We start from the raw sequence: 25,082 nt of genomic DNA on the forward strand, positions 1-25,082 counted from the left end.
CCATTTTGGCACACAATTGCTTGCTTGATGAGGTGGAGGAGGCAATCAAGTAAGCCATTTTGGCACACAAGAAAGAGACAAATAGTGCTCTTGACATCGTCAATAGGGCCCTATTAGAAAAGATCACGGTGCTAGAGGTGTAGTGTGCCTCTCAAAAGCAAAGTGGAGACACGAGATGAAGAAATCGACAAACTAAAAGAAGAGTTGGAGGACATGCATTCCCAACCAAGCAGGAAGAAAAAGAGATTTAGCCATTCATAGCAGAAGAGTTGAATACCATTAAGGCGCAAGTGCTCATTATCCAAGTGGAGGAGGAGGAGAAGGCACGGGAGACCAAACCCCCACTCTCACTTCTATTGTCAACATGAAAATTGAGGAAGAGTAGAGGAGGCACCAACAATGTGGGAGGAGAAAGGAAAGGTTTCTCTACTTGTATGGTAATCATGGAGCCAAAACACATTGGGGTATGGAGAGTGGGCAAGAAAGGAGGAGGTGATGAGGGAACATCCAAGGAACATGCTATAATCATTCAATTCGCTACCATTGAAGAGAGCAAGGATTTCCTCAAAAAGAGGCCTACACTAAAGCAAACACAGATTTTCTTGGGAGATGAGCGTACAATGTCTCAACTAGCACATATGAAAGAAAGCATACCCGAGATCATGGCTGCCAGAGAGATGAGGAAACTTGCCTTCTATAGAGGAGACAAAGTGGTAGTACTTGATAGACGCATTGTGCGAGACTAATGGGACTACCAACCTAAAGATTGTGGTATGGAATTACGATGGCTCATTACGATTGGATACCGCAACACCTTTTCCTACTTTGTAGAAGAGTGTCACTTTTCCTAAATTATGTGTCTTGAGTGTTTAAACTATGATTATGTCATAATTAATCAGTCAAAATCAACACTCAACAGTTGCTCAATTGATAACCAAGATCAACAGAAGGATTACATGGCTCGCAAATAACACTTGAACTATATTACTATGCACATTACAAAAGAAAATAAGGGCTCTTTTATAGGAGTTCGCAATGGGCGGTCACACTCTACATCAAGGAATCTTTAGGACATGAAAATAGTGTGTTGCACCAATAAAACTTGAGAGGTGAAGTTGACCAATGAAAAGCTAAGGAGAAGTAGGCTAAATGAGGCCCATATATATACGGTTGATGCCAATAAAAAAAACCCTTTGGATATAGCCAAAAACCTTATGGATTATTACTGCCTAAGAACAAGTGTACACATATAATAAATAGATATTGAAATTCTAGGTCAGAATTTATGAGTGATCTTTAGCACCTTCACAGGGAGGGAGATCAATTTTTATTCAGAGATGCATCATAGCCCAAAGAACACACTCTCGAGGGTGACTAGATACAGATGGGAGAGTGCATCAAGACAGGTGGCTCGTATTGAGCACAATAGCAAAGGATCAAGAGGAGTAGCAGTGTTAATTAGGAAAGAGTTACACCCTATCATCCACATGATTCGGAGAGATGAGAGTGGGTCATAATTAGAGTGGAGGAGGGTAGAGCTCTCTACGTTGCCATATGTTTCCTCCCAGTACATCTCATTATGCTTTTCCTAAGAGGCAAATACATGATATTAGATGAGAGTATTTGAGTTATCGAGAGATGGAGATGTCATCCTACTCGTGGAGTAGAGATTTTAAAAAATTCCTACCGTTCACAACAATCATTGTAAGTATTTAGAAGTTTTACATTATCCTTTAGCTAGATGTCTTGCATTCACCTTACATCTTCAAACTGGAAGAATTCTTAAATTTGACAAGATATCGTCCGATAGTCTTACCACTTCTTAAACCTTGTCTTCATGTCCTGGGATGCTCTCTGGTTTCATGATCTCTTCTTGACTCTCATTTGGGTGGTTCTTCAATTATTGGTTCTTTGGGTGGCTCACCCTTATAAGGTTTCAAGAGGCTCACATGAGAGTCGTTATGAATGAGCCAGGTAATTGGTAAGCTTAACTTATAAGTTGATTCATTGATAGGCTTAAGAATTTGAAATGGCCAAAATATATTTTCGCTAGTTTAGCATAATATTTTTGGTGACTCGTTGGACGTCCTTGCGTATGAATAAGTATGTTTTATAAAGAATTTTGTCTTGTTTTGACTCTAAGATTTCTTTTAAGTGTTCATAAGTGTATGCATACCATAAATCAAGCTTGCAACACCTTAGTCTCTCAAGCATCTAGTAGAGCTTTCCAATCTACTATGAAAGATTATTAGGGTTAAGTAAAGATATGCTTGCGACGACAACCAAGTCTTCTAACCACCAAATGGAGTTATTCACCACTGTGGAAGAATATCGGTGGGTAAAAGGGGATCCTCTACCCAAAGCAACAAAACTAGCAATTAATTTTCCTACCCCATGGTCAAGGATGACTATGATTTCAAGGGAGAGGTAATGTCATGAAAATTAGATTCTAACCTTCTAAAAGTATTTTCCATCTTAAATCGGTCATTAAAGTCTAGGAAAAATAAAATGAAAACAAGTGAAATTACTTAAGTGCTTATGGACCAGCCCGATCAAAGGCTTGGGACAAAAGGGAAAGTCCATAAAAGAGCAAGGGTAATTGCTATTTAGTTATCTCAATCATAGGCACAAATTAAGGAATGATAAAAATATCTTGAGAAGCCTTGATAAAAAATACATGACAAAGGAGATGACCTAGATCGATTAGAGGAGTCTAAAATTAGAAGGTAGATGTGGTAATTTCAAGTCATTAGAATAACTCTTTAGGATCCAAGTATGAAGTTTGGGAAGTCTTATGGTAAAATTAAAACTTGCCACAAAAGATCTAAATTTAGCAGACCTAAACCTAGCAGGTTCTGGGAGTACCTTGGTGGCACGTCGAAAGCATTGTGCTAAGTTTTTGCATAGGAGGTGAAGTTTTAAAGCCCAAAGGTGAGTTTTACTTTTTACCAAAGTCCATCCTAATTTAGCAGGTAGGTTGTAGTCCGGGCCAGCTTCATAAAGCCTTCAAGATTTGTGCAAAGGTCTTGCAACCGAGCTAATTAATTTAAAGGGTAAGGTTATGGTTTTAAATAGATGAAAGGGAGAAGCTAAAGATTAAGGTTTGATCAATCCTTTCTCATTTAGAAATTTGTCTCTAGTCCTTCTTCCTTACTAAGATTGGCTAGACCACATCCAAAGTATCACCAACTTGCTTTATGTGAAGTTAGTGTTTGTGAGTGTGGTGTGTACACTTGCCAAGACAAGCCCTAGAGAAGAAAGAAGGGGGGGGGGGGGTAGCAAGCGTGAGTGTATGAAGTTAGCAAGTGTAAGTGTGTGTGGTGTGTACACTTGCCAAGACAAGTCCTAGAGAAGGGAAGTGAGTTTTCTCATGCATAGCAAGGTGGAAAAGTGTCTGAGCATGCATTAGTTGCACATTGAGTGTTCACTTCTCATTGGTCAAGTGGTATGCATTGCATTTGAAGACTAGTGTCAAGTTTATATGTGTATTAAAGCAAGGAATCGTTGGATTTTTGTTCTCTTGCTTCCTCATTCACACACTCTCAAGTGAAAGTTGTGTTTTAATCAAAGCTCTCTTCGAGAGAGAAATACAAAGACCTTTTAAAGGGTGGACCGGCTCCAAGCAAATTTGGTCCTCATCAAGTTGTCAATTTTATTTGTGGTAGTCTCTTTGAAGACCTCCAAGCAAATTCGGTCCTCATCAAGTTGTCAATCTTATTTGTGGTAGTCTCTTTAAGTTATGTACACAATTTTAGTGTTTTAATGTGTAATTCTGTAAAGAAATCAACCTATCATGACCTGGAGTCTCCTCTTTTATTCTCTCTCAAGGAAAATTCTCTCCTTTAATATGTTAAAATTTCACGTAATGTAAAGTAAATATTAGATTCTCTAACATATTAGATGTGATTTTTGAGTCTTAACATGTTGTTTGTGATTGTCTAGATTATTTGAAGGGTGTCTCTTGTAACTAGGAATGACATGAAAAATATCTTCAAACAATTATTTCTTTGTATGTGTCAATATAAGGCTTGTCCCTAGCCTCTTAGCCAAAATAGGTTAAATACCTTGCAAGAAGAATAGAAAAAATCTAGAGTTCTTGCAAGCACAAGCAAAAGTGCTTGAATAGAGCACATATAAACCTTAAATTCTAATTTTTTGCTTCTCTAGTTCAAATGATACAAAAGATCTTTAAAAATCATGAGAAATACAAAAAAATGAATACAACATTTATTGAAAATCATAAAGATAGGTGGAAGTAGAATATTAAGGAAAAGGTACTTTTCCAATGGTCACAATGCAAAGCACTAATGGGCGATCTCATTCAAATGATCTTTGTTTTCTCCTTATTGCTAGTAGATTATGTGAATAGAGTCTAATCATCATACTAATGTTACTTTATCTGAAGTGGATTCATTAGTCATCTTGACAAAGAATTGCATAATAAGAATCTAGATGAGCTCAAGCCCAACAAGCAAAATGTAGTGAGCAAGAATCGCATGGTAGAAGAGGCTCATTTAATTTCAATGGTAGATATAAATTCTTAACCTATCTTAAGATGGTATTTGGTGAGTAGAACAACGCACTACATCAGCTACATTCGGAGAGTGGGTGAGCTGTTGGAGCTCATCTCAAGTTTCTTCCTCTAGAATGCACAAAAAGTAAGGTAGCTTCTAAGAATGATCATTTTGCACCTACTAATGAGAAATAAAAGTAGTTCAGAAAACAAAGATTCTCAATAACATAGCTATGATCCATTCAATGTGCTGTGTTCGCGTATTTTCTCATGTAATATTGGTAATCACCCAAGGACACACTTGCTACTTTGCATTAGGTTTATGTTAGATTTATTCACCTTATGATGAAGGGTAATCAAAATACAAAACTCTTATAATTTTGATTAATATTTCTCTTGGAGGAAGGCTAGGCTATCCAAATCAAAACATACTCAATATGTATATAGTAGATCATGTCATTAGTTGATGGTGACCAAGAGAAGGGACATCCTTTGCAAACAAGAAAGTGAAAGACATAATTTCTAACCTTATGGATACTAGTAATAAAGGCTAAAGATTTCATCAAGAAAATTACATACCACATATGCAAGGAATCAACTCATTGTATCAAAAAATAACAAAGCTACCATAACGAAATAAGGCAAGTATAGGTGTCGGAATCCCTCACAATTACACATCAAGTTTCTTAAATTAAAGCAAGATCTGGCAAGTGCATTTGGTATGCTTAGGTATTTACTCTATCTTTTAACTACTCATGGATGTAAACCACACATTTTGTGTTATAATGTTTGATACATGGAGAGGGGGTGCTAGCGAGCAAAATCATTCTTAAAATGAGATACACTCCTCTACTTTAGCAATTGATAGTTTTCTCTTGTTGTTGCTAAATGTAGTAACATTGCACCTATAAAACAACACCACAAAAAAAGTTGTTGCCAATTCTTGAATGGAATTTCGAATCTTATGATGTTGCTCGTCACTCTTGAGATTATTTGGAGGGTGTCTCTTGAAAGTATAAATGACATGGAAAATATATTCCGACACATTATTTCTTTGTATGTGCCAGCATAGGGCTTGTCCCTAATCTTTTATCCAAAACGAAGTCGAATACCTCGTGAGAAGCATGGAAGAGATCTAGTCCTTGCAAGCACACAAAAAAGTGCTTGAATACAATGCGAAAAACCTTGAAATTTTCCTCCTCTCTAGCTCAAATGATACGATCTTTTAAAAATAGTGGAAAATACAAAACATTAATAGAGTAGTTATTGTGAATCATAAAGATAGGTATAAGTGGAATATGAGCAAAACAGTACTTGTACTATGGTCACAGTGCGGAGCACTAATGGGTGATCTCGTTGAGATAGTCTTGGTGCTCAAAAAAGACCTATGTATAGTGTAATTCCACCTTCAAATTTTGAAATTTAGCTTTAAAAATAAATTCTAAAGGTGAAAACCCCTATAACTCTTGGAAAATTTTAGTGTTTTTTTCCTAAACACCTCTAAATTTTGGCAAGAGTCTCTTACCTTTCCCACTTAAAATGTCCAAGTGTTTGGAAAAAAATATTATTTCGAGCATTGGATAGTCTATATTTGCTCCTTCTAGCTAGTGTAACATGTCAAGGAAGGCTAATCATATGCTAAGATAACTATTATGAATTGAATTCATTTGTCAACTTGACAAAGAATTGCCTCATAAGAATTCGGATAGAGTTCAAGCACACCAAATAAATGTAGTGAGACATGAGTTGCATGGTAGAAGGGACTCATTTGCTTTCAATTGTAGATATATTCTCAACCTATCTTAAGATGTTATTTTGTGATCAAAACAACCCGCACCCACAGCTACACTAGAAGTGGGTGAGTTATTGTAGCTTGTCTCAAGTTTGTTCCTCTAAAATGTACACAAGATAAGGTAGCTTCTCAGAATGGTAGTTTTGTACGCTGCTAATGAGGAATAAAAGCAATTCAAACAATAGAGATTCTCAATCACGTAGTTATGGTCCAATGTACCCTATTCTCGTATTTTTTTTTGTAATATAAGGACACACTTGCTATTTTGTATTAGACTTCAAATCAGGTTTCTTCACCTTATGATGAAGGGTAATACTAGACTCTTGCAATTTTGGTTAATATTGCTCTTGGAGGAAGACTATCCAAACCAAAAACGTATTCAACATGCATATAGAAAACCATATCATTTATTGATTGTGACCTCTTGAGAAGGGACATCCTATGCAAACAATAAAATGAAAGACATGACTACTCACTTTATAAATACTAGTCGAAAGGCTAAAGATTTTATCAAGAAAATTACATACCACATTTGCAAGGAACCAACTCATTGTATTTAAAAATGAAAAAAGCTACCATGGCAAAAGAAGCAAGCTAAAGTCAAGTATGGATGTTGGAATCCCTCACCATCACACATCAAGTTTCTTAAATTAAAGCAAGAGATTTGGTATGCTATGACATCAAGCAAGCTTGTTGCCCTTTTCTATGTATGCTCTCTAGTATTGTTTTGATAATCATACTTACCATCCACACATCTATTCTTCATCATCTAGAGAAAGGCAATTTAACTATTGACTTTGGTTTGCTGTGTCATAATTAACTCAATGCACTTGAGAAAAAGAGAGGCAATGCAACACTCATTTGTCACTGTAAAAGCTATGTTAGACAAGAGTCCTACTCCTAAGCTGTCTAACTCTACGATCAAGAATCGTCTCTGGTTCTATTTTCAATGACCCATCATCTCGAAGGTCATATCTCTTCTGCAAAACATGAGAAGGATTAGCCACATACTTCTTCAATAAACTTACATGGAAAACAGGATGCACTTTGACATGAGAAGGCAATTCCAACTTGTAAGCTAATAAACCAATACGCTTCAAAATTTTAAATGGCCCAGCAAATCGTGGAGACAATCTTTTATCCTTTCCAAGAATCAAATGAGACTTCTTAGGAATAACCTTTAAGAAAACCATATCACCAGTTTCATACTCAACAACACGATGTTTCTTGTCATAATACAATTTAGGTCTCTTTTGAGCTTCTCTAATATTCCCCCTGCACATATTTCAAACATCTGATCTTAGTCTTTCTATTTTGACTGCATAAAATGTAAGACATTTGTTGTGCTGCTACATTTTGATATGCTTGGAGAACATCTATGTGAAGCGTGCAAATGCAACAGGCAGAGTAGCCTAATGAGATTTATATACAGGCTGGATCTTGAGCACAATGATTTACGTGATGCTTGCAACTAAGACACCATACTTTGACAACAATCCGTATTTTGTGGTGCCTTGTGACAATAATTCCTGCATTGGAAACAATGTTTTTGTGCTTCAAATATTTAGTTGTAATGGCTAAAGTTGTTTCAAGCTTAAGTAGGGTCTACCATCGAAAGACTAGCTCAGATTTTCCATGCGAAATTTTGGGGAGAGATTTTCCCAACAGATGTGTGAAGTTTATCTTTCTATATCCTAAACTCATAGGTAAGTGGGTAAGATATACATGCCAACCCCTCTACGCCGACAAATTCTTGAAGGGGCTTAATTTTTCCCTTTGTTCCAAATCCAAAAGTAGGAAGATTTATAGAATGCATAAAATCATACGCAATAATAGTCACACTACTCACATTTGATTTAGTGATACCGCGAGGGCAACATCCTTAAAGTTAATAAGCCACTGAGAGTGGAGTCCCCTTAGATCATTGGCAAATTAGAGGTTTTAAGGGCAATATTGTGAACAAACTTAAGAAGATATTGTCACTGAGTTAACGAAAAAGTCGATCTTGCACCTAAAAACAAGTCCCATTCCTTTACTAATTCTCTAAATACAATGAGAGACATAAAGCTTGAAGCCTGCAATACTCCATAAAGAGATCCATGAAGTGGGTGAATCCGAAAAGGAAACCCATGGACTCCTAACAGGCTCATTCTGGATTCTCTATTCATAAGAACCATAGCAACACCAATTAAGCAGCCAAGCTCAGCAAATTTTGTCTTTGTAAACCTATTGGGCACACTGTCCAGCTTACTTTGTTTACCGTCTGTCCCATGCCTGTCGCGTGAGGGTTCACACCACAAAAATTTGAGCATATCAGCAGGCAGAAGCATACATTACCCTTTCCATTTGATATCCAAGACCAGATTCACCTGTTTGGCTTTTCAATTGCGTCATGCGGGATGCCAACCGGTACAGCTGCCCTGCTGTGAAGAATCTGTGCTAAGGCTTCAAGTCTTAGAGTGATATACCAATGCAAAATTGATTGTACTTTGATGTCTCATTTATACATATCAATACATTCATACACAAAATCTATTTTTGCTGGAGTATTCTGTTTAGTGCATCTATTGGATAACCCACATCTGGATGCCTCTTCACTTTGAGAGGACGAGATGCCTGTTTTTGTGACCTCTGCAGTCTCGGAAGAGTCTTACGTTTCCGATTGAAACGTACAGAAAATTCTTTCGATGATTTCTCATATACTCCCTGGAGGCGTAGTTTATTTACCACTCTATTTGTGTATTCTGGTCCACTAGGGGCTACTTCAGAGAAAACAGATGTGACTTGTAAGACGAGGTCAGCCTCAAGATCAACACCCTCAAGTTCGACAGCTATCCCATCCTTCAATGCCATGTCCCAAATATCCTCCAGCATAGAACTGGTTTTCGGCTCATCTTCTGGTAGCACCCGATCCCAAGCAGCACCATGTGCTTCGATTTTTGTTTGCACATGCTGCTCCGAATTGGGTTGGAGCTCAATATTTTCCTCCTCTGACTCGACTAATGTATCCTCCCCCTTTTGAATGCAAACATCAGCAGCCTCCACTGTTAAATCCACTGACTTAGGCTCAGAGGCCTTTATAAAGGAGCCTTCTGCATCAATAAGTTGTTCACTAGGTGCAGCAATTAATCTGGTCTCCTTTACACGTGATTCAGAAATGTGTGTTGAAGAAGGGTTTGAATCTTTTCCCTTCCATAAGACTATTCGTTGATTTCTGAATGAGAGAAGAACGCAAGGCACTAGTTCCTGCAAAATGGAGAAATCTGTGTAAAAATTACAATGCAATCACTACCATAAATAAGCCAAACACATGCACTTGTCTAGCAGATTCAAAAATCTCAAAATGCAAGGTTGCCTTTTTCTTTTTTTCTAAAACAAAGCCTAAAACCACACCATGTCACAGGCTAGATATGAACATGTATTGATCAAGCTTGTCATGCATGAACCCCTCCCATCCCTGCTCACTTGCCTTCTCCTAGACACAGACATGCTTTACTATGAAATTTAAACATGCTCGACCACCTCAGGTCTACCATTTTGGAGATGCCTATTTCCAGGATTGCGATTGTCTCCCAGAGGTTATTACCGGATCCAGTTCAAGGCATCAGACTAGGCTAGCTTAGCTATTGCACAAATCCGCTGGACTTCCGCAGATCTCGTTTTCATCTAAAAAGATGGTTTTTTGGGTCTTTGATTCAGCCGCATATTGGATTGACTGATGGTGGTGCACCGTCTGATGGTATATACACTACTTTCTTAACCGCAAGGCAAAATGACAAGGCAAACATCGAAAACTCATGAGATCACGAGAAAAGAAGCGATCAGAGAAACTCACCCTTCACTTCGCGCTTGATCTCTTTGCATCAGGATTGTTTAAGACAAAACCAGAAGACTATAAAAGGAAATGAAAAGAGACTCGCCTTTAACTTGGCCCCTATTTTCCTATAGTCGCCAGCTTTAAGATCGTCATACTCTAGTGACACCAGATCGTCAACCATAAAAGCATCTCTTACAACCTTGACGAGGTCTGGAAATGCACCATTCTTCCCTGAAAGCAAGTTATTCAACAAACATATAAAGCAAATGCAAACTGATGACAGAAAGAGGTACAGTGGTAAAAACTTACTTAGCTTAATCAGGGGTTTCACTTTCTGGCCCAGGATCCTCAGTTGACGTGCTTCTTCGATTGTTAAACCTGCAGGAGCCTGTGGCACAAGCTTGGGATATACTGGTGAGGAAGGTCTGTATAGCATTAAAGGTAGCACTGGACGATGATTATAACTATAATGACGCCCCCTGAAAACATACAGCACACATCCAGTTCGGTATATGATTTGTCCTCCTGTCTTATCCTGTAACACCATCAAAGTATTCTTGTCAAAAGTGGCTGCGAAGAAGGTCGAATATTCCTATTTTCTTCTTCTCATGCTCCATTAAAGGAACAGCTCAAAGATGCCTTTTGTAGTGCATGCATGCAACAGAAAAATACGGAACAAACCTCAATATGAAAGCACACATTGTCCATGTCTAATGTGGGAGCCCCCCTGCATTTGATTCTACAAACAGGCCGGCTTTTCCAGTGGGTGTGGATCAAATGTAGCATGTTATGGGTTAGTCCATCCCTACCTGTGTCACATAGAGTTTTTATTACATCCAATTCCTAAAACCAAAAACCGCCACTTATATACAACAAGCATTTTCCAGAAAACCCTTGCATGCACATTGACGGATGAACTGCATAAAATAGAAAAAGAGCGAATGAAAGGTCCATAAAATGCCAGAGACATGGTGAATTTTGTGAAATTGTCCACATATTATACTTGTGCGTAGTCTTGCATCCAGAGAAAATAACTGAAACAGTGAGTAAAGTAATGCACGTGAACACATTGGGAGAAAAAGCAGAGACAGACCCTTGGGACATCGTTCCCTGTGTCTAAAGAGTTCATCTTAGTATTGGACAATTATTGAAAGTGAACCAGATACAACAACTCCCCCAACATGGTTGATGAACATGATACGTGATTATGCAATTGTGTGACCTGTAAAAGCATACCTAGATTCACTTGGCGCTTCTCTATATGGCAATTCTTAACGAGGCGCTTAACCTCGTAATCTGTTAAAGGTTGTCCTAAAACCTCTTCCCTAGACATCACTCTACTTGGAGGTACCCCTTTTCGATTGAAAGAGAACTCGAATGATTTGAGTCTTTGAACCACGGAGTAAGATGACGGAATATTATCTCTCAGAAGATTTCTTGGTTTTGGAAGTGGGCGCCCAGTCCAAGGCCTCTCCATTGTCTTTGGACCAAATGGAGAATAATGATCTCGAAAGCCTAGAATTGGTGCTTTAGGAATCTCTGAATAGCTGTATTGAAATTCAAATGGAAGATGAGGGAATTTCTGGCTTTTCCATGGAGGGACCTCTAAAAACTTGACAGTGGCTGGCGGTTGATGTAAGAGCTTGGAATCAACATACGTGATAGACCCAAGTTTCTCGCACTCTTCTCGATTGTACCAAGTCAGGGGCCGGATAGCAGTAGTTTTGGTCCTGAGACCTTTTCTAGGCAAGGTTAACTGTTGGACTGAATGCTTTGTGTCAAAAGACAAAACACCTTTCTTCTTGCCATTTTCATCTCTTGTATGTGGTACATTCTGCCCAGTGTTGTCTTCATCTGAGTCACTCCACTCAAACAATTGACAATCTTCTGCTCGCACATCCATTTCTTCTTCTGAATCAGACCATTCGAAATCAATGGAATCCTTAGGCTGCTTTATGGTTTGCTCGCTTGAATCTTCAAAACCATTTGACATGCCATGATTACTTCGTTTTGATAATGATCTATTACACACAGTAATATCTGCATCAGAGTTAAGTGGAAGCTTCAGAGGCCCTCTCATTTCACGCCCATTAAATAACTTAACACCATCAGACAAGTCACTTTTCACAGCGTCATCGTCATCTGATTCCAACCAATCAAACTCTAGCTTGTTTTCTTCACCTTCAAGAACATCTGAAAGACCATTTGAATTAAGATCATCTGGATGGAGTAATGATTTATCCGACGCTTGAGCCATAACTTCAAATTTTGGTAACAAACACAGCGGTTTTGCTGGTTCTTTCAATTGCTTAGCCTTTGGGTCAGGTTTTGAGTACTTTGAACGTAACCCAGGGATAGATGATCTAGAGGGGTTGGAGCGAGACCCTGAAGACCTTGATAGATGCCTTGGAGAAATAAAGCCTTGTTGTTTGTTAACTGGAGGAGGAGAAAACTCTGATTGAATTGCCTTTTGGACTTCAAAAGGTTGAGTTGAACAATTCAAAGCGAACATTCCTTGTTCATGTAATGCCTGCCTATTCTCTTCACTTTGACAATCATCATCAGATTCTGAACTGAAATCCGTTTCTTCTAGGTGTAAGTGATTAAATTGGGTGACCTCTTCTTTGATCTGAGGGCTGTCCCAGAAGTGTTCGTCTGACTGCAGATAGCTGTCCAACTCATTCTTATTGGGAGAAAATCCCTCACCACAATCAGGTGTTCCACATAATGACTTAGCCTGTCTCTTCAAATCTCTAGCTAGCCTATTTTGTAACTGATGCCCGGTAAAGTCCTCACTTTGTGGAAGTCCCTGCATGTTAACTTCTTGAAGATTTCCTTTGACAAACTGTGTGTCTGCAGACTTGGCATCATTAAGCTCACCGTCTTTCTTAAAACCTGCTAGAATTTTAAGAAGCCTCGTGGAAAAATCTGGTTTCAAATCAGCATCTCCACCAAAATTAGTGGCTTGAGAAGTTCCATTTGTGTATGCAAGAAGACCTTTCCTTTGTAATCTTTGGGTTTCTTCGGTAGGCATATCCCACTCTGCAGTAATAAAGTTGAGAAAAGGTCAGTCCTGGAACAAGCAAAATGGACAAACATTGATGATTATTTCAAAAAACACAACAATGGGGTAGGTAAGTTGGAAGAAATAGAACTTTTCTTTTGCCGAAAAAAAGATCTTTCTAATAGTTTGAAATCTGCCCAATGGGCTACATAACCCTACCACGATGCTAAACTGTACAAAGAGGGGAGACTCCCAAAATGAGTGAAAATATGATGGCTACATCACACACTGAGAGGGGAGGGGAGCAAAACAGGTGGCGTGTAACTTAGTGCAGACCATTGACATGAAGAGTAGATATAAAAGAAATACCGAAAGGGGTGCCATGGTTTTTAGGCCAAAGCATCTAGGAGTGGAACTCCGCCATTCAGTGTCTATCGTGTGGATTCTCTCTCTCTATTTCAAGTTGTGTTGAAGTGCTAGAGCTTGTTTCTTTTGTTTGGCACGTGGTGCCCTCTTATGGTTACATTTAAAACCCAACTTGAGTAGGTACGTCCTCTTATAGTAGGTACGTCTGCTTCCTCTAGAAAACTTTTCCAAAGTTCATTTACTGTAGTGCGGATAATGTGTCGTGCTCTCTCCAGTGTGGGTGCCCCTCAGTGCAATGTGCGTGACAATCTCACTCAAACAAATGAAAACTCTCTCAAACAGAATGAAACACAGAAACAATGGATAACAACAGAGATACAACAGGGAACCAGAACATGTGGACTCGACTAGCTCAAAGAACCATGTACAGACTCTGGCGTGGCAGCACACTCAACTCCAGCCCAGAACTCACAGGTACAAGAGGGGTGTCGAGGCTCAGATGTGCAGGGATGGTGAAGCAGTGCTCTGTGTAAGACTCGCTACCTCGATGACGCCGGACCAAAGGCGAAGAAGATGATGATGATCACCAACCGCTACTACTCATATGTACCACCGTAAAGAGCCACCAACGGCTCATAAATGTCAGCCATGTGGTGACCTGGCCACGAGGTCCACTAGACCACCGTCGGTCGTAGGTAGGTACCCTACCACGTCTCACTCCCAGACCAAGGTCCGTCCAGTGTGAACCAGTCCCAGTGTAACCCACTGTCCAACTGTATGTCCTGTGAAGTGACTGTAGCCCTGCTACAGGTTGCCCGCCACAAGACCGCTCAGTGAGGAATACTGAAAAAACTGTGAAGGAAAACCACTAGAAGGAAAACCACTAGGTACTGCATCCGTACATCTTTCTGAAGCAGGTGTTAGGCCCATGACCTTACAGACTTCAAAAGTGGAGTTAAAAACACTGCACTGCTTGCAATCGCCTTAAGCCTCTAACTAGGCAGGAACCCAGTATGTATGATTGTAAAGCCTGGGCCATGCTTGTAGTTGCAGATGACCCTTGCCACTCTTTTTGCAACAACACTCTTCTCGAAAAGAGGGATGACCATAAACCCGAGTAACACCGCAAATAGGGTTAAGCTCCATGATGATGACAGAATGAAAGCTGAACTTGAGAGGGCTAGATAGGGTTTAGGGGGAGTGAGGGGTGGGTAGTGGTGAGAGGGGAAGTGAGGGGGTATGGGCGAGGGGAACTGGGTAGGGGCTGGGTAGGGGCGAGAGGGGTAGGGGCGAGATAGGGGCGAGAGGGGGAGGGTAGGGGCGAGTGGGGTGGGTAGGGGGAGGGTAGGGGCGAGAGGGAAGGTGGGGGTGGGTAGGGGCGAGAGGGGGAGGGTAGGGGCGAGTGGGGTGGGTAGGGGGAGGGTAGGGGCGAGAGGGGGTGAGGGGGAGGGTAGGGGCGAGTGGAAGAGGGTATGGGCGAGAGGTAGAGAGGGGGAGGGTAGGGGCGAGAAGGGGAGGGAGAGGGTGGGTAGGGGCGAGTGGGAGAGGGTAGGTAGGGGCGAGAGGGTGGGTAGGGGCGAGAGGGGGAGGGAGAGGGTGGGTAGGGGCGAGTGGGAGAGGGTAGGTAGGGGCGAGAGGGGGTGGGTAGGGGCGAGAGAGGGAGGGTAGGGGCGAGTGGGAGAGAGTAGGTAGGGGCGAGAGGGGGAGGGAGAGGGTAGGTAGTGGCGAGAGGGGGTGGGTAGGGGCGAGGGAGGGAGGGTAGGGGCGAGTGGGAGAGAGTAGGTAGGGGCGAGAGGGGGAGGGAGAGGGTGGGTATGGACGAGGGTGTGTTGGTAAGGGCGAGGAAGGTCAGAGCATTATGAAAGTGCAGGTTGAGGACAGAACCAACTATTCTCAGCAAGACTACGAGCAGGAGTAGGGAATTCATCCAGCACATCAAGCAGGACCTGCTCTATGAAGGGAGTTGGCTAGACACAGAGGTTAGCTTTGTTCTGGTTGGAGAGGCAGACACCAATGGGGCTGATGTCTGAAGGGGGTTGAACTCCTGTAGGGGAGATTTCTTTTTGCTTATATACTTTTTCCTCGGCTTTCCAAATTCAACGGCTTTTATCAAGAGGGCTTTCACCGAGAGCGCATCAGGAGTATCTTCTGTGACCTTCAACTCTTGAGCTGGCTCATGTGGCTCATAAGGTTTAGTTACCTTGGAAACATTGGAAGAGGGTGTACTTTCAAGCAAAGAGTGAATAGAGACTCCATAACAAGGCATAGATTTGGTAGCCTCCAGCCACTCCAGCAGATCTTCGTTTGACCCTTTAGGTGTAGTAGGCTGTTCTTGTTCAGGGTTGGTTTCCATTGACACGGAAACTTTCTGCACCACTGGATCCATGCCTCCTTCTAAGAGGATGGGTTGCATCGGGGAGCCAGAAGTATGTATCCACATTGCATGGTTTCCCCAATCGTGGAGTGCTTTAGTGTGTCGCAGCCATGGTCTTCCAATAAGCAAGGGAAATCCGCCCTCAACCTGGGGAAGAAGAACCACCACAAAATCCAAGTTAAAAGTAAAGTCTTGTACCTGCAGAGGCACATTATTCACTATGCCCACTGGGTAGACTGTCCGCTGGTCAGCCAATGTAACTGTGAAGGGAGCAGGGCGAGTAGGCTGTAGACCTAGAGCTAGCATAGTGAACTCGGGCATCAGGTTGATGCCAGATCCACCATCCACTATCACTCCTGAGAATTGCCGACCTAAAACGGACACTGTCAGGCGAGGGCTTCTATAATCAGTGAGTGGAGCAGCAGGATTGGATATCATATAGGACTCTGACTGTCGCACTGGGAGGTGCCCGCCACTAGGACCTGCTCCAGGGTAAAGTGACTGAATAACTGCAAGGGTGTCACTTCTGAAACTCGCATCTAGTCGAAGCATGTCATAGAGGGACACTTGTTGGAAAGTGTTCTTCAAGACTGTCTCTGCTGTATGCTTCTCTTTTTCTACCTGTTGTTGTTCCTCTGGTACTTTGATCTTTTGTAAGTCAGCAACTGCTTCTAAGAAAGCCCCATCAATATCGGAGAACATAGTAAAAGATCCTTTCTTAGCACTGGGGGATGGCATGTCAGCTGCTGGAGGAGGTGTAGGCATTGGGGAGGAAAGGGCTGTACCTGCTGGAAGATTGAGGCCGAGGGCTGCCCTCTGAGCTCGTGTGAGGACACCAGCTGGCTCCTCTACCAGCTGCAACTTGTCTTGAGAGGCCATCATATGGGCAGAAAGGGGTGGCTTGGGGTTGGTACTAACTGCTATCAAATTGATCCTGGGAAAGGTGAATTCAGGTTGGCTCTGACTTGGGCTCGCAGAGGTAGAGGCGCGTTGTTTTGGACAATCCTTAGTGTAGTGATCCTGAGCCTCAGGGCAAAGTTAGCACGGAGAAGAGCCTTCTGGCAGAGGGAATTTGCTCTGATAATGCCCATACTCTCCGCATCTGTAGCAGAGTATGGGCCGATTGGAAGGACGAAACGGGGGACGAGGTGGTTGCTGCATGGAGTTGGAGGCTGAAGTGTAGAAGCTCTGAGGGGTTGAGGTGGTATTAGCATTATAAAAACTTTGAGTCGGGAAAGTACTTGACATACCTTGGACAGCAGGGGTATTGAGCAAAGGTGGCATGTAGTTGGGATGGCCATAGTGGGAACCCATGTTGGATGATGGTGCTAACCCTTGTTGGAGAGAAGGACCAAGACTGTGCTGTATTTTGTGCAATCCCTTTAGGTAGTAACAATCCTTGTCCTCATGTCCAGATTTTTCACAGAAGTGGCAGTAAACCTGAAGGGGGCATTCCTGCGGAGGGTGCCCTGGAGAGCGGCATGAGCTACACCAAACCGTAGCCTTAGTCTCTTGCTGACACTTGAGCTCTTCTAGCTCGCGCTTAATCTGTTCCAATGCCTCATGATTTGGAGGCTTCTCTTGTCTAAGAGAGAAGGACCTCTCCTCTTGAAGAGCTCGCTGTAACTTTAGGGCTTCCAATTCCCTGCGTAAAGAAGTTAAAGGATCAGCAGAACTACCTTCCGAGAACATAGAGGGAGTTTCTATGTGAGGAGAGTTGTTGAACAGCTTCCTAGCCCCCTCTATCCTAGTAGCAGCTGCGATGAACTCCTCGAGAGTGGCGTCGGGTCGGAGACTCTCTCGGAGTTTTTGTTGAGAAGTTTTGGGAAGTGCCTTCTCCACCCACTTTTTAACCATGAATTCACTGGGTTGTTGGGGGAGCTTGGCCACCAGCGACTTAGTTTTAGTCATAAGCTCTGCAAAAGTCTCCTCAGGCTTGAGCACCATGTTGGCCAACTCATCCAACACCTTCTCCTGGTAGTCACCCGGCCTGAAAGCTGCACAGAACTGCTGTCTTAAGGCTGCCCAAGTTGCAAAATGGTTCTCTGCAAATTGACTGTACCATTTATCTGCTAGGCCATCCAGGGTGGATGGAAATAGTACCAAATAAGCATCTTCTCTATTTAGACCACGTCTCCTACAGAGAGATACAAATCTTCTTGCATGGTCGTCAGCATCTTCTGAAGAAAGCCCTTTGAAGGTAGGGAACTTGATGTTTACCTTGGCCAAAACACTAGCTAGTGGCTCCATGATTCCTTGTTGAGCCTGTTGCTCTATAGCTTGCTGTATCAGAATAGGAGAGAGCTTTACTGGAGAAGGTGATCGGGAAGATGGGGAACCTGATGAAGGAATGGGTGATGTGGTGTGTGGAGGTATAGGTGATGAGGTTGAAGGATTTCTACAAGGTGTCAAAGGTCGTCTTCTATGATAGTACTTCAGAGGGCTCAGTAGTGCGTTTTGACGCTCGACTGACCTCCTTGTATGTGTCATGCAGTGACCACCAGTCCAACCAAGCTTGGGGCAAGAAAACTTGTGACGGGTCTAGACTCCACCAGACCAGACCAGGTAAGTGACTAGACCCGGCTGGACCAGGGACGAGACCAGGCACGAGGAGGACTAGACCAGGGTCGAGGAGGTCTAGACCAGGGACGAGGACAGGTTGGACCAGGGCGGAAGAGGACTAGACCAGTTGGACCAGGCGAGAGGGGACTAGACCAGTTGGACTAGGCGAGAGGAGAACAGTGCAAGGCAAGGTTGGCGAAGGTAGGCGAAGCTAGATAAACCTAACTAGCTTCAAGATTTGCACCTCACAGAGTGAGATTTCAGTTGAGATCCCATCGTGGTTGCCAAAATGAGAGCACCTGTAGCGCGGATAATGTGTCGTGCTCTCTCCAGTGTGGGTGCCCCTCAGTGCAATGTGCGTGACAATCTCACTCAAACAAATGAAAACTCTCTCAAACAGAATGAAACACAGAAACAATGGATAACAGCAGAGATACAACAGGGAACCAGAACATGTGGACTCGACTAGCTCAAAGAACCATGTACAGACTCTGGCGTGGCAGCACACTCAACTCCAGCCCAGAACTCACAGGTACAAGAGGGGTGTCGAGGCTCAGATGTGCAGGGATGGTGAAGCAGTGCTCTGTGTAAGACTCGCTACCTCGATGACGCCGGACCAAAGGCGAAGAAGATGATGATGATCACCAACCGCTACTACTCATATGTACCACCGTAAAGAGCCACCAACGGCTCATAAATGTCAGCCATGTGGTGACCTGGCCATGAGGTCCACTAGACCACCGTCGGTCGTAGGTAGGTACCCTACCACGTGTCACTCCCAGACCAAGGTCCGTCCAGTGTGAACCAGTCCCAGTGTAACCCACTGTCCAACTGTATGTCCTGTGAAGTGACTGTAGCCCTGCTACATTTACGTTAGGCAAAATGGCTTTGAAACAATAACTGAGCCATTTAGAAACCTTTGTTAGAGACGTATTCCAAGAAGCAGCTATAAATCCAACTTTGATGGGATTTTAGTGGAACTTCCAAACGGTATACAAAAAACGTAATTTAGGATGGCACTTGAAACAAATAGACTTACAAAAGTCTCGATGTTTCATGATAACCTCTTGCATCAAAAGATCACTATTAGTTGGGGAGTTCACCTCACCTAACAAGCATTCTAAATAGAACTTTTTGAGTGTAGCAACGAAGTTATTAGAGAGCACTTATCTATGTAAGAGATCAGAAAATTACGATGAAATTTCCTAAGAGCCTGACAGCTAGAAGAAGATAAACTATTCCTTTCCGAAGAAACGTTCCTAGTGCAAGATGCTAGTTTCAAAAAAGCACTACAGACTTCATGGAAACAACAAATAACTGAACTGAACTTGAATAGAGAGAGAGAGAGAGAAAGAAAGAAAGAAACAAAGAAAGAAAGAACTAATTTTTTTTTAACGTCTATAAAAGGCCGAAGTCTGCCTATGAGACAAATCAAAGTACATGAGGTGGGTGCCCTCTGTGTATCCGTAAAGGATAAAAGGTACAAAAGTAAAAGTGACTATCCTGTATGATGACTGGGGAGGGAAAGTGATACAAGGGTGGGGATGGAGCTCCAAAACCGAGGAAAAGATGTAATCCTATATGCTGGGGTAGAACGTACAATCATAAGATGAAATGCTATCCTATCTCTAGCTCCATCCAGTACCATAATCCGGGTGTAGTACAGGATGCATGGGCGGGTAGGGTGCGAACAATCCTCGTAAGATGGCTGCTGGATCTGCAAAAGCCCGGAGGCATCTCTCCTCCAAAGATCTATAGTAGTGCTCCTGGATCTCGCTCTGGTGTAGGCGAGGCGCCCTGCGTCCATGGGTACGTGGGCGTCTGCGAGCTCGGACCTCCTCAGCCTGCTGTAGAGTCACTCCTCTCTGGATGGTCGGAGGTGGTGGTGCTGCTATGGTCCTCTGAAAAAAGTCGGTGAGCTGTGTCTGGCGCTCATCTCTCACAGTTGATGCTACCCGGAGAAGGGAGTCCCGATGTTGCTGTATCTCAAGGAGAAAGAGGCCGAACTATTGTCTCTGGGCTCAAAAATCTGATGTAGAGTGGGCTGATATGCAAACAAGGTCGAGTATCTGCCTCTGATCTCCTCATGTGCTCTACATCTGCAAACATAGTGCTCCTCGCTCTCAATCTCTGCTGTGCAAAGTCCGCATATCCTCTCTGCTCTGGGGACATGTGAAGCTCGTCCTGCCTCAATCTCTAACTGGTGTGACGATACTCTGAGTTGTCCGATGGCGACCCGTGCTCTATGTGGCATGTAGATATCCATGTATCTCGGTCTCTGGATGAACCCATCTGCTAGGATAGTCAGGAAGTGATCTCTGTAGTGCTGCCTCTTCGTGGGGAGATCTCTGGGTGTGATCCATGTCTCACTAATGTAGAGCTACCAGAGGTCCTGTCTGAGAACACGATTCCTCTCAGTGTGTGAGAGGCGTATATGAGGAGAGTCAGGATCATACTGAAAAGGAGGCATGTTTGTGATGTCCAAACCATGGGATGTAAACCAGAGTACCATGCTCTTGTGTCACCCTCCTGATGCAGCTGTATCGATGCCTCAAAAGCTCTACGGGTGAGTCTGTCTGGTGGGAGCTCTCGCATGCGCTGAATGAAACAAATCGTTTGAAAAAGGGCCTCTACTAGCATCGATGGTGTGGCTAGCTCTGCTCTGATGATGTCATGTGGTACTGAGGGTTTGCTGTGGAGCAAACGAGAGATCATGATGATTTGTGGGTGCTCTATTTGTGTCCATAGAGGTGCTAAGAGTCCTGGTGCCCATACTGCCGAGGCATACATCATGGTAGGTGTGACTAGAGTGTCAAAGAGCCACCCTTTGGTGCAGGGCTCCTGGAAGTGGGCCTGATGGCATCTGCGCTCTAGGGTGGCCAGCGCTGCATATACCCGTGTAATCCGGTCTCGGGCTGCCTGGGCCATGGAAAATCTCCCAGTGGTGCCAGTAAAAGTCACCCCCAAGTAAACATATGAGTCAACCACCTCGACCTGTCCGCTTGCTGTTGTAAGTATTGCTCTACTACGAACTGTCCTGGAGGTATGGAAGATCATGACCTTGGTCTTGAAAAGGTTCAGTGTGAGCCCTCTGTGTGTGCAGAAATCATCTAAGGCTCGTAGGTGGCTTTGTAATCCCTTGTGTCTCAGAAACAAGGATGATATCATCAGCATAGAGCATAATGTGGAGTGGTATACCTGCCAAGTCTGAGCCCGCGCCGCCTGCTCGTAGGATGTAATCTGAAATCTCGTTGATGTAGAGACCAAATAGACTCGGGAAGAGAGGGCATCCTTGCTTCAAACCGATGGTGCTAGCAATGGGATCCGATAGTCCACCAGGGTATCGCACTCTACCTGTGACTTGTGCATACAAAGAATGAATGGCCCATATCATGTTAGAGGTTATCTATAGCTCTTGAAAGCACTGATAGAGTCTGTTTTTGGGGATGGTGTCAAATGCCTTGCGGAAGTCCACAAAGCAGCAGTCGATCTCCTCTTCCGCGCCTTCGCTCCGTCTATCAGACAGTGAAGCACGAAAATGTGATCAATAGTCGACAAAGTGCGTCTGAAATCCCTGATGCCTCTACATGTGTGCTAAGCTCTGCCTCAAGAACTGCCCCGTATAGTTTGCTAGTGTGTGGCCAATCATGATAGTCCTGTAGTTCCCAGGATCCAGGGTGTCGCCAGATTTGTGGATAGGCCTAATGGTGTGCATAGTCCACTCCTCTAGTAGTCTCTCAACCAATGCACGGTTGAAGAGACGTGCTATCACGAGGGAGAGAGTGTCTGCGCATAGATCAAGTGCTCGCTCTGTAGGCCGGTATGATCTGCTGAGTGGCCGTGCTGTAGGCGCTGAATGGCCCTTTCCACCATAGTAGATGTAAAGAAAGTCGAGGTGGTAGGTCGAGGGTCGGATGGCTCTGGGATCAATGGCTACCCAGGTATTTGGTATAGGCGCTCGGCATAGTCATGCCAGGTCTGAGGGTCCTCTAGTGGGGTAGTAGGACGTGGCTCTCTGAGAATCCTCCATCCTCGCTCTCGGGGATCTCCTCCAAGGCTCGTTGAGCCCACAGCTGTCTGTAGAGGTCTCTGCACTCCCTATCATACCATTTGTTCTGGGGCATCGTCCCAGAGGGTGGGGGTCGGCCATTGTGAGTGGTGTGTGGGAAGCAACTGAGGGCTGAAGTGTGAAGAACTGCGGACAGCTGGCTAGTGAGTGTAGAGAGTGGTGTATCTGGATCGAGAGCATAGATCCTCCCATATACATGTGATGAATAGACTCTGGCAAGCTCATGTGTGAAATGTATGGTAGTGTGTGGCGTGGGTGTGGGTGGTGTGTGTGAATTGGGTGAGCCAGTGAAAGAGAGAGCAAGGTATGCATGGTCAGCCCCGATAGGTAGTGGTGGGATGGTGAAAGATGTGAGCAGGTGAGCTGCCTCTCTGAGGCATTGATGTAATCCATTGTAATACCTCCACCAGATACCGATAATGGTATGCAAGTCAAGCCTCCAGATGATGGCCATTGCGCCATCCCGTTATAGATAACGAGACGGTGCTGTGATCCCAAACAGAGTATGTGTCTCCCATATGGTGTGGGCGTGGTGGTATCTCCGAAGGTCCTCTCTGCCTCTGTGTTGTCCAGGGTGGAGAGTAGCTCTGGGTCATCGAAGTCGTAGATGTCACACTGTCTACTTTGTTGGAGAGTAGCTCTGGGTCATCGAAGTCGTAGATGTCACACTGTCTACTTTGTGTCCTGGCGTTGAAGTCCCCCATAAGGAAGACTTCCCCTAGTCTGGAGTACTCCATGATTCCCTCCCTCAGACACGTATATGGTGATTGTGTATCATCCTACTCCTCTCCTACATGTGTATGGGTCTCCTCTACCCCTGCTCCTCCTGTATGTGCAAATGTAGAACCGCTAGGCGCGAAGTAGCAAATGGCAATGTATAGAGTGTGCTCCTCTGATAGCTCAATCCGTATCCACATGTAGCGTGCCTCTGGGTCGCGGGCTTCTATCTGTATCCTGCTGTGAAGTGAGCGGCGATAGAGGATTGCTACCCTGCCAGATCCTCTAGAAGTCTTGTGTTGTGTGCACTTCCTCTGTAGAGACTCCCATTGGTAATCCTGTACTCGAGGTAGGCCTCTCTCGGGACTTGCATGTGTCTCTGTGAGTAGAACAATGTCTCGGTCATGCATCACCTCCTCTAGTCTCCCTAGATGTGTCCATAGAGAGCCATTGCAGTTCCAAACTGCCATGTGTATCTCCTCGTATAGTGTCCCATAGGCAGCGAGTCCCTATGCTACGGCCTTGCCATCAATGATGACTCGACCGTCTCGGTAGGAGGCCCGTTTCCCCTCTTGGCGTGCTTGTTGTACTCGAAGCATGCATGCTCTCCTTTGTGAGGTCATCATCAAGGTAGATGGGTACCCCTGTGAGGCCTCGTAGGATGACCCTATTGCGGATGAAGAGGGTATGGGCTTCTTCCAATGGAAATTGGAGGACGAGGGGCCTCTTTTTGGTTGGGTCTTTAAAGGCTCTCCAAGCTTTGGTGAAGGGGGTTGGGTCTTCTATCTTGTACCCAAGTTTGGTACATAGGGTTTTGCCATCTTTCTCGGGAGTGGAGTCTTTCCCTTCTTCCATGCCGGTGACTTGTACATTTAGGCGACGGGCATGCCGCATCTTCTCCTCTTTGAGTGTGGTTTGTACAAGGAGGGCCTCTTCTTTGTGAGCGTTCTCTTTGGCTTCTTTTTTAAGGTTCTTCTTGACCACCTCCACCCACCCTTGCCTTTGTGGCCTCGAGCTTGTCTTCCAAGCTTTCGGTGAGAGCTTTGGTGAGTTCTTCCTTGATGGCCTCTTTGGTTTCATTGTTTATTTCGCCTTCCTCGGGGGTGAGGGATGCGATTGAGGCATTGAGGATGGCCATCTGTTCTTGCATTTCCTCCTCCTCCTTTTTCCATCCTTCTTGGGCCTCCTTCCACATCGCGAGCTCCTTCCTTGTCTCCTTGTCTCCTCGTCTTTAATCTCTTTTTCTTTGACCCACTCCTCTTTCTCCTTATTCAAGGCTTTCACTTCCTTCTCAAGCTTGGAGAGACGGTTGATGATAGTGTTGATGGCGGAGTCCATCATCTTCTTGTTCTCCTTGATTGTGGCATTGAGCTTGTCGTCCATCTTGGTTAATTCCTCCTTGGTTACTCCTCCTTTTGCCATCTCGAAGCTTTCTTGATTTGTTTGTTTGCCTTGCGTGACTCAAGTGTTGAGGAGAGTCATGATGAAATGTAGGTGTATATGTGTGATGAGGGGAAGAAGGGGGGGGGGGGGGGGGGGGGGGGGATGTGCAATGTGTAATGCGGGTAATGTGTGATGTGAAAGTGTAATTTGCAATGTGTGTGTGTGTAGGGGCGGCAGCAGGGAGGGATGGGGGCGGCAATGCTGATGCAGGTGCAGTAGCTACAGGCGTGTGGGAGTGCATTGGAGAGGCAGCAAGAGCAACAGCAGCGCGCAGGTACCAAGCAGTACGCAGGGTAACACAGGGGTGGTGGCGGGCTCTGCGCAAGTAACACAGGGTGTGCTGGGGGACGCTACACGAGCAGAGAGAGAGAGAGAGAGAGAGAGAGAGAGAGAGAGAGAGAGAGAGAGAGAGAGAGAGAGAGAGA

At 44.0% G+C, this 25,082-nt stretch overlaps 1 protein-coding gene across 1 annotated transcript in view; it reads right to left on the bottom strand.

Annotated features, from left to right (window-relative positions):
* Nucleotides 1–8,136: 8,136 nt before the first annotated feature.
* The window catches only part of LOC147462068 (uncharacterized), a 101,432-nt gene continuing 84,486 nt past the window's right edge, over nt 8,137–25,082 (bottom strand). Inside the window, exons 2-8 of the mRNA XM_086509517.1 lie at nt 11,359–13,164; nt 10,804–10,931; nt 10,432–10,657; nt 10,226–10,353; nt 8,886–9,551; nt 8,675–8,739; nt 8,137–8,579 (exon numbers count right to left, since the gene is read on the bottom strand). Coding sequence (XP_086365643.1) covers nt 8,285–8,579; nt 8,675–8,739; nt 8,886–9,551; nt 10,226–10,353; nt 10,432–10,657; nt 10,804–10,931; nt 11,359–13,164 — 3,314 coding nt within the window. The 3' untranslated portion in view covers nt 8,137–8,284. The remainder of the gene's footprint in view (nt 8,580–8,674; nt 8,740–8,885; nt 9,552–10,225; nt 10,354–10,431; nt 10,658–10,803; nt 10,932–11,358; nt 13,165–25,082) is intronic.

The sequence above is a fragment of the Adiantum capillus-veneris genome, chromosome 3 (assembly GCF_014529385.1).
Source record: "Adiantum capillus-veneris isolate H3 chromosome 3, ASM1452938v2, whole genome shotgun sequence".
NCBI lineage: Eukaryota > Viridiplantae > Streptophyta > Polypodiopsida > Polypodiales > Pteridaceae > Adiantum > Adiantum capillus-veneris.